Source organism: Diplotaxodon limnothrissa, linkage group LG13, assembly GCF_057381915.1.
Source record: "Diplotaxodon limnothrissa isolate DT_005_m linkage group LG13, D_limnothrissa_male_GT1.1, whole genome shotgun sequence".
Lineage (NCBI taxonomy): Eukaryota > Metazoa > Chordata > Actinopteri > Cichliformes > Cichlidae > Diplotaxodon > Diplotaxodon limnothrissa.
Window position 1 is genome coordinate 13521056 of NC_140608.1, and position 16896 is coordinate 13537951.

Genomic DNA, 16896 nt, shown 5'->3' on the forward strand with positions numbered 1-16896 from the left:
AGAGTTGCACAGACCCTCTTCAGAGCAGAAGTTCAATAGTTTCTTTGCTACTTTTCTCTCCCTTTTAATCTTCAGGTTTTGATTATTTTGGCATATGTGAAAATGGGTTTCAAAGTGGCACATCCGCAATTGGTAGACAACACTAGATTCAAACCAACAGCTTTTTGAAGTTATGGAAATTCATGCAATCTGCAATGGCTGAGGTCATCGGGAAGTTTCTTGTCCTTGAAAGTCTGGGCCTGAGTAGGTCTCAAGTGGTCTGAAAGTGAGCCGCGCTCACGGCACCGTCAGCATCACTGCATATTAAATACACGTTGAAACACAAGATTCTGGTCAGACTTGGTTCACGGTCAGAGCACTTGGGGGCGGGGGACTGCTAGTTACATGGTTACTGTAACTGCTGTTCTGTGACGATCATTGTCATGGTTTTCACCACTCCGAGCAATGCGCTGACATCATTTCAATTTCAGGATTGTGGTTCACACTGGAATTACATGGCAATACACAGCCGCAGGTCTTCTGACGGACGCCGGTGTTTAGAGCTCGTTGAAGGTGCTGAATAGATCTCAAAGATATATTATTTTTTGATTAAAGATAGAAATTAACACACTCACAATGACCCACGCACTCGTACTGCAGATGTGTGCATAAGTGCCTATGACACACATATAGGCTATATACACAAACACACGCATACTGAAGTTGCACTGCACGACTTTCGCATACTCTCGCATACTAAGACAAGTCCTCTTTTCGGAAGTTGTTTATTCCAATAATCTCTGTCTTCATCACTTCTTCTTTCCAGAGTGGCCTGTCTCTCTGACTTACTGCTGGTGTTGCTTCAGGCTGAAAACAAAACACAGAAAAGAATTTGTTAGTCGTGTTCTGTCTCTGACATAGGCAGATCCGACAAGACAGGGCTCTTTAACCACAGGGAATATCAAGCCCATGGGGCGAAAGATATTTTAGTGTCTGATATGTTTGGTCCTGTGGAAGCAATTTAATTTACCTGTAAATCCGCGTCTCGTGCCGTTTTTCATATAGCGCAGTCGTCATTTGTAATATAACGAGACATTGTAACCTTGGATTGCTGTTATTATATCGTATTATCTGCTGCACTGAAAAGAATTCCCTTTTACCGGGAGTGACAGCTCGACTTTATGTAAAGCATTAACCAATAATCCGGTTTCACAATCTTCTCATAATTACAGCAGCCTTCTATCTGGCTATACTCCAAATTGAAACAAAGAGGAAAGATACGAGCATAAACCCTCATGTTTAAGGTGCGGTAATTACTGTGGATTTAGCCTTTATCTTGAACCGCTGATTGTTTTTCATGATGACGGCTGCTGCGGCTGCATTCTGCGGCTTTATCGCCACGAAACAAAGCAAGTGTGGCGGCAAACATGCCGCATTTAATTAAAACAAGGAGATAAATCGGATTGAAGATCACGCCACGCAACACACACCTAACTGAGTAGGCATTTTTAGGGCAGGGTGTTCAAAGGACTCGATTCTTGAGAAATCCCACAGCTGATATTGAGAAAATGAAATGAGTGCTTGGTATTTCACTTTTCTAAATGTCATAGCAGAAATCTCAACAATAATGCGCAACACTTCCTTCATCTCGGCAACGCTGTTGTGTAATTGTTTCTCACGTCAGTTTGAGGTGCCTTTTAACTTTCATGATGCTGTTTTGAGAGGTTTTCTCTCCAGTATGAGCTAAACTTCTACAAACTGAGATAAAAGTCAAGTGAAAATGAGATGTTTGGCTTCATACGTCTGTATCAGTCTGAGTCTGACAACGTGTCCCCCGAAAACCACAACAAATTCCACCATTTTCAGCTCAGTCCTTGTTAAACTGTCATTCCTGTCCTAATTGGGCTGTTGTCCCCACCCACCCAGCATCTCCTCCGCTCACACAGAAACACACACACACGTTGCCAGCTGAAATGGAGTGAGAGAAAGAGAGAGGATTCATGGGCACCATAGCTGTCAGCACCTATTCCGGTAATGGCTGTTAAAACAGTGGCCTCTACACCCTGTCTGGTCTGTCAGGACTCATCTAGCACGTTAGATTCTCTGAAGAGTGGAGGGCACGAGTCTGGTAGCTTGTATTGTTCTCTCTGAGGGGACAGGTAGCAGCAAGGAGGGGCGGGAGGGCAACAAGGTGGGAGGGGCAGAGCGAAAACACTGTGGGGTAGAAGAAGGGGTCAAAGAAAGTCAACAGAATGATGTAAGCTGATAGAAAAAAAGGGCCTGAATCCAAATTCTTTGTACATTCTACATAAATATGTAAACATCATACACAAAAGGTGTTATTGATACACAAAGTAATTATCTAAACAAATAATTTTATCCAGAGATTTTTGTTTTGACCATTCTACAAATCCCAATACAAGCACTTGGGACACTGAACAAAACAAAATGCAGCCGTTTAAATACAGCATAAACAATTTATTCTGAATAAATAAATAATACCCATTTTGAATTTGATGGCAGGAACACGTCTCAAAGGACCATGCTCACCACTGTGTAGCATCCCTTCTTCATTTAACATCAGGTTTACAGTTTACGGTTGATTCTAATTAGTTTACATTTATTGATTCTTGCGACCACTCAGATGTGGACTGATATTTATTCAAGCAATCTTCATATTTTAGGAGGTTCCATCAGCATATGTTTAACATTCTTTCTTGATCCAGAGCATTATTACCGTTAATGATGACAATGTTTATCCGGCTGATGATACATCACAGGTTACAGGTTATTTTAATGTGTCAAGTACAGAAAGACAGTGATACGTTTTATTGTTGGTTGGCTGCATTGCACAAACTAATGAGAATCACAATTCATTAAAAAGTCAAATCCAGTACAAATGCCATTTTGCTAACATCTGACCAATCATTCTGTGGAGGGACAGACGAACTCACCTTGCTATCGCATAAGTTCATTGGTTGTTAGCTTCAGCCTCAGGTAGTTGGCTAAACGACAAAGCTACCAGATTTTTTTAAAAAATCTTTGTGTTAAATAAATCATTAGACTGGTACAGTTAAGCGGACGATGTTTTTTTTCTTCACTAGCAGGAAGACTCACGTGTTTTACAATTTACAACCTGTCAGCAGGTACACCTTTTAACTCCATCAACAGTGACAGGCTCCACCTGGTGGCACAAATATGTACTACAGCAAATCCACAATAAATTTCCACCCCATGTCCTTCAGCTTTTACAGTTGGTTTTCATATGAACGCACAATAATATTGCTAGCACCATGTTCAGTGATGCACAAGGTCAAAACATCCTATTTCACAGTTTTCTTGTGGTTGCCATGTGAAGGGCATGTCTCCAGTTGTTTAATAATGCAATATGGAGTGCAGCCTTTTAAAAAAATAAATAAATAAAAAATTAAAAAATGTGTGCATGCAGTGCGCAAAGCCGTGCCAAACATTTCACAATCACTTCAAAGGGAAGTCATGCCTGTACAAAAAATAATTAATACACACTATAGCATGTTTGAGCAATTCTATCACATCTTATGGTGAGAGAGGTACATATATATTTTTTACTCAAGGAGCTTTTTCCCCTGATGCTTGAAAGCCAGTGGCATACTTTATTTATTTCTTGTAAGTATAAAGCAATTTCATAAAGGGCAGTGTAATAACTGATTCAGGGAGCTTTATTTTCCATAAAATAATTAAGTAAAGTAAAGGCTGTGAATGGTTTCTAGGATTTATATTATGGTTTGAAATTTTCCCTGGGTAAATGTGAGGGAATTGTAATTGTGTTTAAATTCAGGTCTGTATGTTATGTTTGCTCAATAATATGTTTGAACTTGCAGGTCCCAGCTTCCATTAATTACCAGGTTATTTATCATATTGTTTGGAAAATGTCCCTTGGCGGTTTCTATAGAGCAACATGGTCGAGGGATCTGCTGAGTGTGTAGTGAATACACAAACACCCAACATGTTCCTGTCACGGTCCTGGGTCTCCTGACCCAGCGTTTTTAGTTCTTTGTGATTTTTGTATTATTGTACTTGTGTGTGATTTATTCTATGGCTTCTAGTTTTGATCCCTTGCCCTTCATGTCTCTCTGTGTCCCCTCTGTTCTGTGTAATTGTGTGTCTTTGCATGTTTGAGTTTCTTGTTTTCTGTCACTCTGCATTGTGCATTATGTTCTCATGGTTGGTTTTTTGTTACTCTCTCTAGTCTAGTCTCTTGTGTTCCCAGCTGAGTATTTCCCTGTGTATTTTGGTTCTTAGACCTCTGCCTTATGGTTTATGTCTCTGTATTTCTTAGTTGCTGTCTCCACTGTGTCAAGTTCGCGTCTCTGTGTGATACTTCCTGTTTTACTTTGATGGTCCGTGTCTCATGTGAATGCGTCCTGCTTTGCTTGTCTCGTCAGTCCTGATTTCTCCCAGCTGTGCCCTCCTTCTGTGTCTCATTCCCCTCGTTACTTCCCAGTGTATTTAAACCCTGTGTTTCTCTGAGTCAGTGTCGTGTCGTCCCTCATGCTGTGTGTGGATCTCCCTGTGTCTCCCTGTGAGTTCTTAGTTTATGGTTTCCCAGTTTAGTCTAGTTTTGTATGTTTGTTCTACCAGCAAATAAAGCTGTGTTTTGAGTTCACCTCCCCGAGTCTGTGAGTCCTGCATTTTGGGTCCAACTCCTGCCTGCCGCATAGCGATTCATGACAGTACGACGCGACCAGACATGGACCCAGCAGGCTCCTCCCGGGAAAGCGATTTGGCCCGCATCTTCAGCCTGTGGGAGCGAGTTTCCCATGCCTCGGACATTAAAGCAATGTCCATTGGGATAAACGCCATCGAGGCAATTCTCAAGGGGAATCCCCATCTTCGCGAGCTCTCAGGATTTTCGGGCCTACTGTCCAATCTGCAGAAAGCCAAGGAGACAGTACAAGCTCGCGAGCTCGTCATACCGCAACAGCGACCGCCACAATCGGGAAACGTTTCCACGCCGCTGCCACTGGACTCCTCTCCATCCACCCTCCACTCTGACTGTCACTCACCCGCTGCTTTTCTCGCAGCAATGTGGTCGGAGGATGAGGAGCCGGCCGTGATCTCTCCGTCGTTGCCAGTTTCCTCCATCACCGCACCTCCGGCTTCCCGAAGAAAACGGCATTCATGCCGCCGACACCCACCGCCACAGCCAGACCCCGAGACGTCTGAGTTGCCAGCTGTGGTGAGTGGAAGGGACAATCAAGAGTTTCCTGACTTTGGGACTGTTTATTCCGGGGCTGTGTTTTTTTCACTTAGCTGCCCAGCCAGAAGCGCTAGCTCCATCTCCTGTGTCCCCGCTAGCACAGCCATTAACTCCACCACACGCTCCATTTTCACTTCTACCATCGCTTCAGTCATCAGTTCGGTCTGCCACTCAGTCGCCCTTAGTTCCGTCATCCACACTACCACCTGTTTCCCTTCCACCACCACCATCACTACACCCAGCCATTCAGGCTGCTACTCAGTCAGACATTCAACCCATAGCCCTGCCGTTAATATGCTCTATAGCTGAGCCACTAGCCGCCCGACCCGCAGCCACTTCAGCCACTCCTCCACCCGTCACACCTCCACTACAACCATCACTGCAATCCCCAGTGCAGTCTCCAGTGTCCCCAGTGCAGCCCTGCTTTCCCCAGTGCAGTCTCCAGTGTCCCCAGTGCAGTCTCCAGTGTCCCCAGTGCAGTCTCCAGTGTCCCCAGTGCAGCATCCCTTAGCACAGTCATCCACTCAATCACCAGCTCCACTTTCCCCTCAACTATCACTACCACCTCTAGCTCAGTCTCCTGTGCACTCACCTCTGGTTCATTCTCCTGTGAAGTCATCAACTCCCCTGCCTACTCCGCTCTCACCACCTCCGTTACAACAGACATCAGTTCAGTCCCCTGTGCCAGTGCAGACGCCCTCAGTTCAGTCTCCCGTGCAGTTATCTACTTCACCACCATCAGTAGCTCAGCTCCCACTCTCACCCGTGTCTCCAGTAGCTCAGCTCCCACTCTCACCCGTGTCTCCAGTAGCTCAGCTCCCACTCTCACCCGTGTCTCCAGTAGCTCAGCTCCCACTCTCACCCGTGTCTCCAGTAGCTCAGCTCCCACTCTCACCCGTGTCTCCAGTAGCTCAGTTAGCTGCCCAGCAGCCTCTCTCTGCTCAGTCTCCTGTGTCGCCAGTTTTGCTCATTCACTCCATGCAGAGAGGTAACTTGATTTCTACTCAGGGTACTTTTCATGGTTTAGCCGCCGTTGGCACAGTTTGCCACTCCAGGGCTTCCCCAGAGGCTAGGTCTCAGTCCCCAGCTGATTCTGGACCCCTGAAGTTTAAGCAGCCCCCTAAGAACTGCACCATGTTCGCATTGCCTGGGCAGAGTCAGTGCTCAGTGCAGCGCCAGTTGTCCTCATGTCCGCCAGAGGACTTCATGCCTGTTGGCTTTGTTTTAGCCTCCGCTGGAGGGTCCGATGGGCCCGTTCAGCCTCCCGTCTCCGCTGGAGGGTCCGAGGGGCCCGTTCAGCCTCCCGTCTCCGCTGGAGGGTCCGAGGGGCCTGTTCAGCCTCACGCCTCGTCAGCTGGAGGGTCCGAGGGGCCCGTTCAGCCTCCTGTCTCCGCTGGAGGGTCCGAGGGGCCCGTTCAGCCTCACGCCGCATCAGCTGGAGGGCCCGAGGAGCCTGTCCAGCCGCTACCTGCGACCGCCTCGTCGTCGCCTGGTCCGGCTGCATCTGCCTGTGCTTCTGCTATGCCTGGGCCAGCCTCTGCCTGTGCTTCTGCTACGCCTGGTCCGGTCTCAGCCTCTGCAGCTCCGCCTGGTCCAGCCGCAGCCTCTGCAGCTCCGCCTGGTCCGGCCTCAGCCTCTGCAGCTCCGCCTGGTCCGGCCTCAGCCTCTGCAGCTCCGCCTGGTCCGGCCTCAGCCTCTGCAGCTCCGCCTGGTCCGGCCTCAGCCTCTGCAGCTCCGCCTGGTCCGGCCTCAGCCTCTGCAGCTCCGCCTGGTCCGGCCTCAGCCTCTGCAGCTCCGCCTGGTCCGGCCTCAGCCTCTGCAGCTCCGCCTGGTCCGGCCTCCGAGTCTTCGTCCTCGTCTGGCCCGGCCTCCGAGTCTTCGTCCTCGTCTGGCCCGGCCTCCGAGTCTTCGTCCTCGTCTGGCCCGGCCTCCGAGTCTTCGTCCTCGTCTGGCCCGGCCTCCGAGTCTTCGTCCTCGTCTGGCCCAGCTTCGTCTTTGGCTTCTGTTTCGCTTGCTGCAGCCCCGTCGTCGCCTGGTCTGGCCCCGTCGTCGCCTGGTCCTGCCTCGACTGGTCCTGTGCCCACCGGGCCATGGCCAGCACGCCTAACACTGGAGAGCCGCCGCTGCCTTCCGCGCGGCCGGCCTCCTGAACTGCTCCGTTGTCTCCTTCGCCGCCGCCGTTGCCTTGCGCACGGCCGGCCTCCTGAACTGTTTCCACGTCGCCGCCGTTGCCTTGCGCACGGCCGGCCCCCTGAACTGCTCTGTGTTTGGGTTGTTTTCTTGGGCTCCGGTGTTTGCTGTGCTCTTCTTTTGTTTTCTGTTCCGAGCCCTCCGTCCTGGGCCCCCGCCGCCCGCCCTGGGTTGTTTTCTGTTTGGTTTTGTTTTTCTGTGTTTGGGCTGTCTGGAGCCAGCCCTTGAGGGGGGGGGGGGTACTGTCACGGTCCTGGGTCTCCTGACCCAGCGTTTTTAGTTCTTTGTGATTTTTGTATTATTGTACTTGTGTGTGATTTATTCTATGGCTTCTAGTTTTGATCCCTTGCCCTTCATGTCTCTCTGTGTCCCCTCTGTTCTGTGTAATTGTGTGTCTTTGCATGTTTGAGTTTCTTGTTTTCTGTCACTCTGCATTGTGCATTATGTTCTCATGGTTGGTTTTTTTTGTTACTCTCTCTAGTCTAGTCTCTTGTGTTCCCAGCTGAGTATTTCCCTGTGTATTTTGGTTCTTAGACCTCTGCCTTATGGTTTATGTCTCTGTATTTCTTAGTTGCTGTCTCCACTGTGTCAAGTTCGCGTCTCTGTGTGATACTTCCTGTTTTACTTTGATGGTCCGTGTCTCATGTGAATGCGTCCTGCTTTGCTTGTCTCGTCAGTCCTGATTTCTCCCAGCTGTGCCCTCCTTCTGTGTCTCATTCCCCTCGTTACTTCCCAGTGTATTTAAACCCTGTGTTTCTCTGAGTCAGTGTCGTGTCGTCCCTCATGCTGTGTGTGGATCTCCCTGTGTCTCCCTGTGAGTTCTTAGTTTATGGTTTCCCAGTTTAGTCTAGTTTTGTATGTTTGTTCTACCAGCAAATAAAGCTGTGTTTTGAGTTCACCTCCCCGAGTCTGTGAGTCCTGCATTTTGGGTCCAACTCCTGCCTGCCGCACAGCGATTCATGACAGTTCCTCCCTTTTGCATAATGCCTTCAACTTTTACATTGAGTGCTTTTGACATAGTAAATTTGTAAGCGCTTTTCTGTTTCTTTTTAACGTTTACCTAACAAAAAAATATTTATTATGATTGAATCAATTTTATCCAGTCAAGAAAACATTTTAGTGGTGATGACTATCCTTGAAAAAAGCCCTGCCATACTTTTATTAGTCCAGTGTATGAGCAAGGTGTTACATGGTGAGGAATAGAACGATGAAGGCTGGAAAGATGACAGAGCCAAGAAAAGCAGCAGGACACTAGAAGGTGAAGCTGGGGAAGGGGTACAAATAAAGGTCACAGTCTGTGAGTGGATGGGGTCGTTAATAAATAGACTAATCCAATAATCTCTCCCAGGGCCACACATGTGGGATGTAAGATATATGGGGATGAGAATGTGTGTGCGAAAGAGGGCAGAAGCAGTGCACGAGCCTGTGTGTCCGAGGGAGGTGTTGGTGAGGATGTGAAGGTCACCTTGGCACGCTTTGGATGCGTGTGTGTTTTTGCATGTCAGGTATACAGTTCAGCAGTGGCAGTTGCAAAGGGAGCAGCGATGTGAGTCATGGTTCACGCATGATCCGGCTAACCCCATCCCCCAACACAAACCACCACCCTAAAAAAATAAAAATCAAATAAATAAAACTCACCCTTACCTTATTAAGTTAACGGACAGCAACACCCAGGGCGGTGTATGCGTAAGCTTGTGTGTACGTGTGTGTGTGTCTGCATACAAAGTCTGCCTGTTTGTCTGATTTTCGGGTGAAAGGTGTAAGGGAAGACAAGGACAAATACCTTTGGGGGAGATGAAAAGAGCCCAAGGCATGAGCCAACCTCTGAGTGTGTGTGTGTTCAAGTGTGACAGAGGGGGCATGTGAGACGAGAGCCAACCGATGAATCCTGAATTAACCTTTTCCTCGCCTCAAGCGGTGAGAGGATGCACACACACATTGATGGGGCTATTACACATGCATGCATATAGCAAGCCTGGCCTATTAGCAGGTCGACAAGTCAACCATTTGCATGGGATTTATCTTACAATAAGCACTGTAATCTCCAACTGTCGTTGCCACCCTCTCTCTGAGCCTTTCCCTTTTAAATGTGCATTAGTCTATTTTGTGTCTGTGTTCTCTGACGCTAAATAATTACCAGGGTGAGTAGGCTAAATGGATTGTCCCAGACCTCACCATCATACCTCTGGGGCCTACGGCAACATCAGCATAAACACACATTAAAGCAAGCCAGAGGTCGAAATATATCAAAACAAAGCGCCCAGAAAGCAAAGGCCATGCAAACCTAGTGGGTGATGTGAATGGAAACAATATTAAATGGGCAGTTAAAGTTCAGGCAGTGTCATTGGTCAGAGAATAAGTATATATTATAACCATACTGACAGCTCACATCAAGTGAAATACACTCTACTGCACTTGGTTTTCACTTGTGGGTTCCAAGTAGGTAATTAGTGACGTTTCTTTGTTTACTTTTTACTTTCAGTGTATCTTTACACACATAGAATCTTATCTGGATCTGTCAGTATGCTTTATATTTACTGGAAAATAGCCTTAAAAAAGCCTTTAAGGTAGTCTTTATGTCAGTTATGAGTTCTTTAATAGAAGTTTTGCAAGCCCAAACCACTCAAAGTAGTACTGTTGATTAATATTCTAGATTTGATTATAGGAACTAATTAATATTTAAAAAGACAGACATTTAATTGTGAAAAACACGTTAAAATATATAATAAAAATATTAAGAAATGCTTTCTCTGCGACCTGCTGGAGCGGGGGGGCTAGGAGGAGGAGTTGGCCGTCCGACTGCGGTCTGGAGTGTGGGGCCTCCCTGCTGCTGCGGAGTCGGGGTGGTCTGCCTCCCCCCACCGCAGGGAAAAGGGTAACACCACCTGGGTCTGGGGGCAGTTCCCCCCCTCCAGGGGCAAGGGTACCTAGACCCGGTTTGTAGAGTACGCTTGGGGAGTGTGATCGTGTGTACAGCGTCTCTTTATGTCTGTCTCCACGTTGGTTGAGTGTGGAGTAAGTGTATATGAGAGCATGAGGGTGGGAATGGATGTTTGTATCTGTATGTGCCTGTATGTCTGTGTCTATATGTCAGGTTGGGTGTCAGGCGCCACCTCTCTGGGGACATCTCAGGCCCTCCAAGGTTTGGAGGCCTATCTCCCCCTACCACCACTTCCCCTGCCAGTGGCGGACTCCCTCAGACATCGGTGCGTTGGTGGTTCTTTGTGTCCGGGGGTGGGCGTCCGGGTACACACCGGCTCACTCCTTGGCGGCCGCTTATTGGGGCCTGGAGCCTGGGGCTTGCTCGGGCCACTTCGGAGGTGGGGTGCCCCCGGCCTCTCGGCCTGGGGCTCGGTCACTCAGGCACGGCTGGCTGCCGGCGGAGCTCACGGGCGCGTCACTGCAACTCCCCCTGGCTTCTGCTCCGCGGCTGCTGAGTGAGCCCTCATCTGGGACTCTCCTCAGCTCTTTCTGGGACAGTGGCGCAGCTGCCCCTCTGTTGGTCTTCCATGGTCTCTTGTGTTCTGGGGGCCTCTGGATGTCTGGAGTTTTGATCTCCTCCATACCTGCTTCATGCCCTGGAGGACGGGGCTGTGGCCCCCCCACACCCTCTAGCAGATCATTACATGAAGGAACCTTTTAAAAAACAAAAAACAAGCGCGTCCATGCTCACAGGTGTACACACGGGTGATCACACCCACAAACTACACCCTTTTTGGCTCCTACCTCAAAGCACACTGTGTTCTGTTGATCTTATGTGCTGCACAATAATGTTTAATATTTAGTATTTACTGTCATATTCCCATATATCATTGTGATGTTGTTTATTCTATTACTCTTGTTCTCTTCTGCTTGTTTTCTTTTTTCTTTCTCAGCAGGTGATCCAGGTGATTGATATGCATTTTTTTTTCTTTTTTTCTTTTTTTTCTTTTTCTGCTCATTCTGTTGGTTTTTGGTTTTTGCCCTTCTCAGCTGTTTCTCTTTCCCTCTTTCTTTCTCCCCTTCTTTCCCCCAGTCAAGTCTGTCCCGTATTCAGTAAGTGAAAATAAAAGAAACAATAAAAGGTGAATCAAATGGACCATTATGGCAAGGCTGGGATGGTCAATTTGGTAAAGTAAATCCATTGGGTATCTTTCTTTGCCTTTAGACAACAATTCTGATGGCAAAAGAGCCAAACGGGACAGGCAAAAAAAAAAAGAAAAAAAAATATATATAATAAAAATATTAAAAAATGAGATAGAGGCAAAGTTTCTGGCTTGTTAACTGAGTGCTATCCTGCAACAGCACATACTGTGTTGGTCAACTTTGAACAACTGTGTGGTGCACACCTAATGCAGCTCTCACTGCTCCAGTCTTCAGACACATCTCAGCAGGAGTAAAGACACACACAGAGAGAGAGCAGTGAATAATTTAGCTGGCTTTAATTAGAGAACATAAGCTGACGAACTGAAGGTAAAAGGTGTAAACTCAAAACAGTTATCTGGCTCTAACCTTTCCTGGAAGTTTTTTATAAATAAATAATAGTTAATACTAAGAGTAAAGCAATTAAATACATGAGCTAACTTAATGGATGTAAAATAAAACAATTAAAGATTAAAAATATGATTTTGTTGCCAATTTTGACAGCCCTGAAACCCATCATAGTGAATTTTATTTATGTTTACTTACTGCGTAATATAAAATATCTTTTGTGGAAACTGTAAATAATGCAATATTTGTATTATAAAAGGGTAAATATGACACATTAGTGCTGGTGTATTTGGCTGTTTCTTGCAATTGACAACTTTCTGAAAAATTAGTGTTTCTAGTGCAAATCCTTGACAAACAGTTCACAGTAAACAGGAAGTTATACCCGTAGAGTAAATAACTGATAAATACTATAGTGTGTCTGTGTACCGGCACATCTGGACCAAGATTCAAAAGTAGCTGACTCCTGCTTCTTCATGGAAAACCGTCCAAAGTCCGTTCACCCTGCTGCTAACTGGCAGCAATACAAAGAAGCCGTACAACCAGACCTGCTCAGGATGGGAGACTACTCAGTTCCTCCTGCACACTTCACAACAAACTATTTCTTTATTTTTACATCCTAGTTATTAATTCAGTCATTTATAATCTTCGGCTTTGTATTTGTAGCATATACAGGCTACATCTGCATTAGATTAACTTGTGTTGTATGTCAGCCATCAAAATGATTTTTTTTTTTGTGGGGCAAAAAGTTGCATAGAAGTTTTAAAAGTTGATCTCATATTACCCGTGCTACGAGTGCAGGCTTGCAGTCTCTGCTGGGAGCTGCTTCCCATCATGCGAAGACTTCCCAGATTTTTGCACAGCAGTAGGGCTGCAAAAAATCCCAGCTCAGCTTTTGTCGGCTGATGGCCTTATGTTCCTTCTTTAATTTTCACTTTTTTCTACTTAGCCATTAGCACGCAGTAGTCGAGTTAGAAACCAACACGGGGATCTAATGCTCATCTGTCTGTTTCGGTTCTGTCTGCTGCCTACTTGTGTCTCTATCTCCTGGCCAGCTTGGTGCATCAATTTAATTGCAACATACTGTAAAGTGTGGAAGCCTTCCATCCAGTTTATCAAGTTATATCTCTGCTGTTATCATCCTGTACAGGTCCAATTACAACAGCCAGTCTGAAGCAACTGCTTGGACTCTGCAGCATTTCAACTGACCTGCAGCTGACTGTGTATGAAACAGGCAGTACTGATAAGCAGAGCTGGCAGGTTGATGCATCCAGCTGTTTAAAGAATACAGAAATCTCTTGTTGTTTTACGGTGACACATTCCTAATGCCAAACAGCACACGCTCGTACACAAACTCCCCAGAAACAGACACAGACGCACACACGCATTTTTCATGGATGTTTCTTCGGTGAGAGCTAATCCCCTGCCGCTGTCAGCCGTGCTTTTTGGAAAGCTCCTTACACAAGCCAAAGCTCATCCTGAGTGTGAAATAACACACACACACACACACACACACACACACACACACACACACACACACACACACACAGATTTAAACTTAGGGTGTAAGATTGCACATAAGTTTGCCAAAGTCTTGTCCATCCAGTCCTGTGAAAGGAACAATCATAGAAGATTCCTTTGCACGGGTTTTTTTTTTTTCATATTTCAACATCCATCCATCTATCCATTCTCCTCTGCTCATCCTTTTTGGGGTCGAGGGGATGCACAAAAATATAAAAGACATTTCATCTTGACAGCTTCTTTTTTTAAGGAAACAGACTTGGTAAAAACATTTGTACTCAAGCCATGTGCCAGCCAGCCAACAAAACCAACTAAAGCAAAGGAAAAAAACGCACTGCCCTCATTCATATCTAAACTAGCAATTCCTTAGAAGTTGTCTGGTCTTTTATTCGTGCTGCAGCCTTGGTGTGTGCATAGAACTGCGTTTGCACTTTTATGTCAGCAGGAAAATACTTTTCAAACGTTTTAGCACAATAAAACCTGAAAGTGGAATATTTTCTATCATACTCAAACCTGATGCTACACTTTTATTGCGAAGGCTAAAATGGTAAGCGTGCTGATGTAGAAACAGTTAGGAGATGTGCGTAACAGAGATTTATTGGTTTCACACACACACACACACACACACACACACACACACACACACACACACACACACACACACACACACACACACACACACACACACACACACACACACACATTCAGGCGGCTGTTTTCTGTTTCATCTGAGTGACTGGGTGAAGGCAGAGGAAGTGAGACTGATGAGGTGGAACCTTCGGTCTTGTTCTCTGTTTCCCAGAGGATCGATAACAGCAGTGCAACAGAGCTGGCAGGACTCTTTTTACAGTACCAGTTTTTTGCTTTCATAGACTCCAGAATTTAGCATGTGCACGCAATAACGCCACAAGGGCTCACAGCTGTCACACTTTTAAATTGCTTGTGCTATAAAGGCCCTCTCGTGGACTTTTGCATACTTTAAACGGTAGCAAGAAAAAAACAGAAGATGGTAATTTCGAATATTTTTGCATTATAAATGGTCAAGCCGCTACACTTCTTCTGTTGAACTACACACACGCGCACACACACATACACACACTGGAGCCTGATCCTGCCAATCATATGATTGAGTGATTATCAGCAAGTGTGAGCACCTCTATAAAGTCAGGGGTACTTTGCTGCTCTGGAGCATTTAGGTGTGTGTTTGTAGCACAGTGCTACAATTTCTCCAGGAGTGGACGTTCCAGCAAATTCACAGCAATACTTAAAGAAAACCCAAGAGTGGCATCTCAGACTGTTCAGGCATCAGTTAACATGATAAATGTTAAACCTTATGACAGTACATTACAAGAAGACTGAATAAGTATGGCTTGTTTGGTAGGGCTGTCAGTTTAAAGCCTGTTCTGTCCAAAAAGGACATGGCAGCGCGCCTTAGGTAAGCAAAGTACAGAGCAAAGCACAGAACTTCTGGAACAATGTCTTTTGAACAGACAAGACCAAAGTGAAGAAGCCTGGTGAAAATCAAACACAGCATATTAGCACGACTACCTCATGCCAACTGTGAAACGCAGTGGTGAAGCAGTGATGATTGGGGTTTATTTTTTTAGACAGAGGACCTGGACAATTTGCAGTCTCTGTGTAGACCATGAATTCCCCTGAATAACAAAGTAATTTAGAGTCAATTGTGAGGCAATCCCTCTGACAGATAAAGCTTGGCCAAAATTGGGTGCATACAACAGGACAGTGCTCCCAAGCAAACAGCCAATGTATAATACTGTGGCGGAAACTTAAGAGAACTGTGTACTAATGAATGTCCACAAATTAAATTAAACAAATCAAAGCTGTAAAGAAGAGTGGGACAAAATTCCTCCACAGCGATGTGAGACGTGGATAAAATCATACAGAAAATTATTATTTCAAGTTACTGCTGCTAATAAATCGTGGGTTTTTTCACAGGACTACACGGTGTCTTATGAGAGATTTATTTCATGCCTATAGGATTAAAGCACTTATTGCATTATAAACTTTATGCCCTAATGTTTTGAACAAACCTGAGTAAATGCCTTTGTTCTAAAAGAAATGACTAAAAATACGAACTCTGCAGACATATCCAGCAAACAACCTTCCTGGAAGCCTGTCAGATAAAATGTGTGAGGGACTTCCTCTGTTTCTGTTCAGTGACCTTTCAGTGGTTTCCCTGTAAATCGTCCTGGTACCTCTCCCTCAGTGGCTCATCTATCATGCCCTGTAAATCCATCACCTCCATCTTAAGCAGTAAAACCTCACAGCTGTCTGCAACAATGGGTTCATCTCACTGTCCACTATATATTTGCTCCACATATCTCTGGTCCCACCTTTCAGTTCAGTTTAAGGAGATTTACTCTGTTGTGATTTTGTTTTATTCTGCATCTTTCTGTCTGTATTACTTCATTGCTGTATGTCTGTCTGTCCCTCCTTATCAGTTTTTTTCCTCAGCCTTTTGTCGTGTCCTGTATACCCGTTTTATTTCTTTTTTCCTCTGTCCCAAACGTAACGTGTCTGTTTGCATCTCTCGTCCCATCTGTCTCTTGGTGTCTGTGGTGCGTGCTGTCTCTCTAGTACATATCTGTCTTGCTTACTCTCTCATTCTCTCTCCTAAGTATGACTCTTCCAGTGTGTCTGCCCGCTTCTCTGCTTTGCGACAGTAAAACTGACAGAAGGAGAGAGTTATGAGCCCCTGGTTCCCCATGATTTACCGTCTCTGGACAGAGACATACAACTCAACAATTGCACATGTCAGGAGTTTAGCTTATGCTCTTATCAAGGTTGACTAGATTGAGTTACCTTGCTTACTGGTATGTGGAAGTAAATGAAGAGTGACTTCTGAAATCACTTCTGTGACCTTCAGTCTTACTACCAAGTATTAAAAAATACTTTTTCCTCCGAGTAGCATCTCTTCTGAAATGTAATCATGGAGTTACTCAAGGTTATTACCCGAACTTGTCATGAAAGTTCAACAACTACAAAAACCTGCTAATTCTCATTTTCAAATCACACAAGCCTCTGATTAGTACATCAGATACTATTTGTACCGCTGTGAGAAGCTTCTTTGCATCTCAGTAAATCACAGTAGGGCCAGACAGCACTGTGGGTAGGAAAAAAATGTGGTTAAACTTTGCCTCTATCTCTGTGCCTGACTTGTAGACACACGTTCTCCTTTTTTTAAACAGCCATCAGATGATTAGTGAGATTTCTAGGGTTATGGGTGGGTTCTGGTTAACATCCACTGGTTTTTATAACATTTTTGCCTGAATCATTCAAATGAAAAATCAGAAATTGCATGAAGACTTTATTTGAAATGTAACACCGTCTGAAAATGCGCCTTTTTTGTGTCACTACAACAAAGGAAAAACTGGTTGTTGCAGTAAGTAGTTAATGTGAATTTTTGTGCATGCAGAAGGCAACAGATTTACAATTTTTGCCAATTTATCATAGTTAATCGCCTTGTTATCACAAACCGA

The 16896-nt window shown here is 45.4% G+C and overlaps 1 protein-coding gene across 1 annotated transcript in view; it reads right to left on the reverse strand.

Moving 5' to 3' along the window:
* Nucleotides 1-788: 788 nt before the first annotated feature.
* The window catches only part of LOC146619976 (zinc finger matrin-type protein 4), a 70561-nt gene continuing 54453 nt past the window's right edge, over nt 789-16896 (reverse strand). Inside the window, exon 7 of the mRNA XM_085369266.1 lies at nt 789-846. Coding sequence (XP_085225392.1) covers nt 825-846 — 22 coding nt within the window. The 3' untranslated portion in view covers nt 789-824. The remainder of the gene's footprint in view (nt 847-16896) is intronic.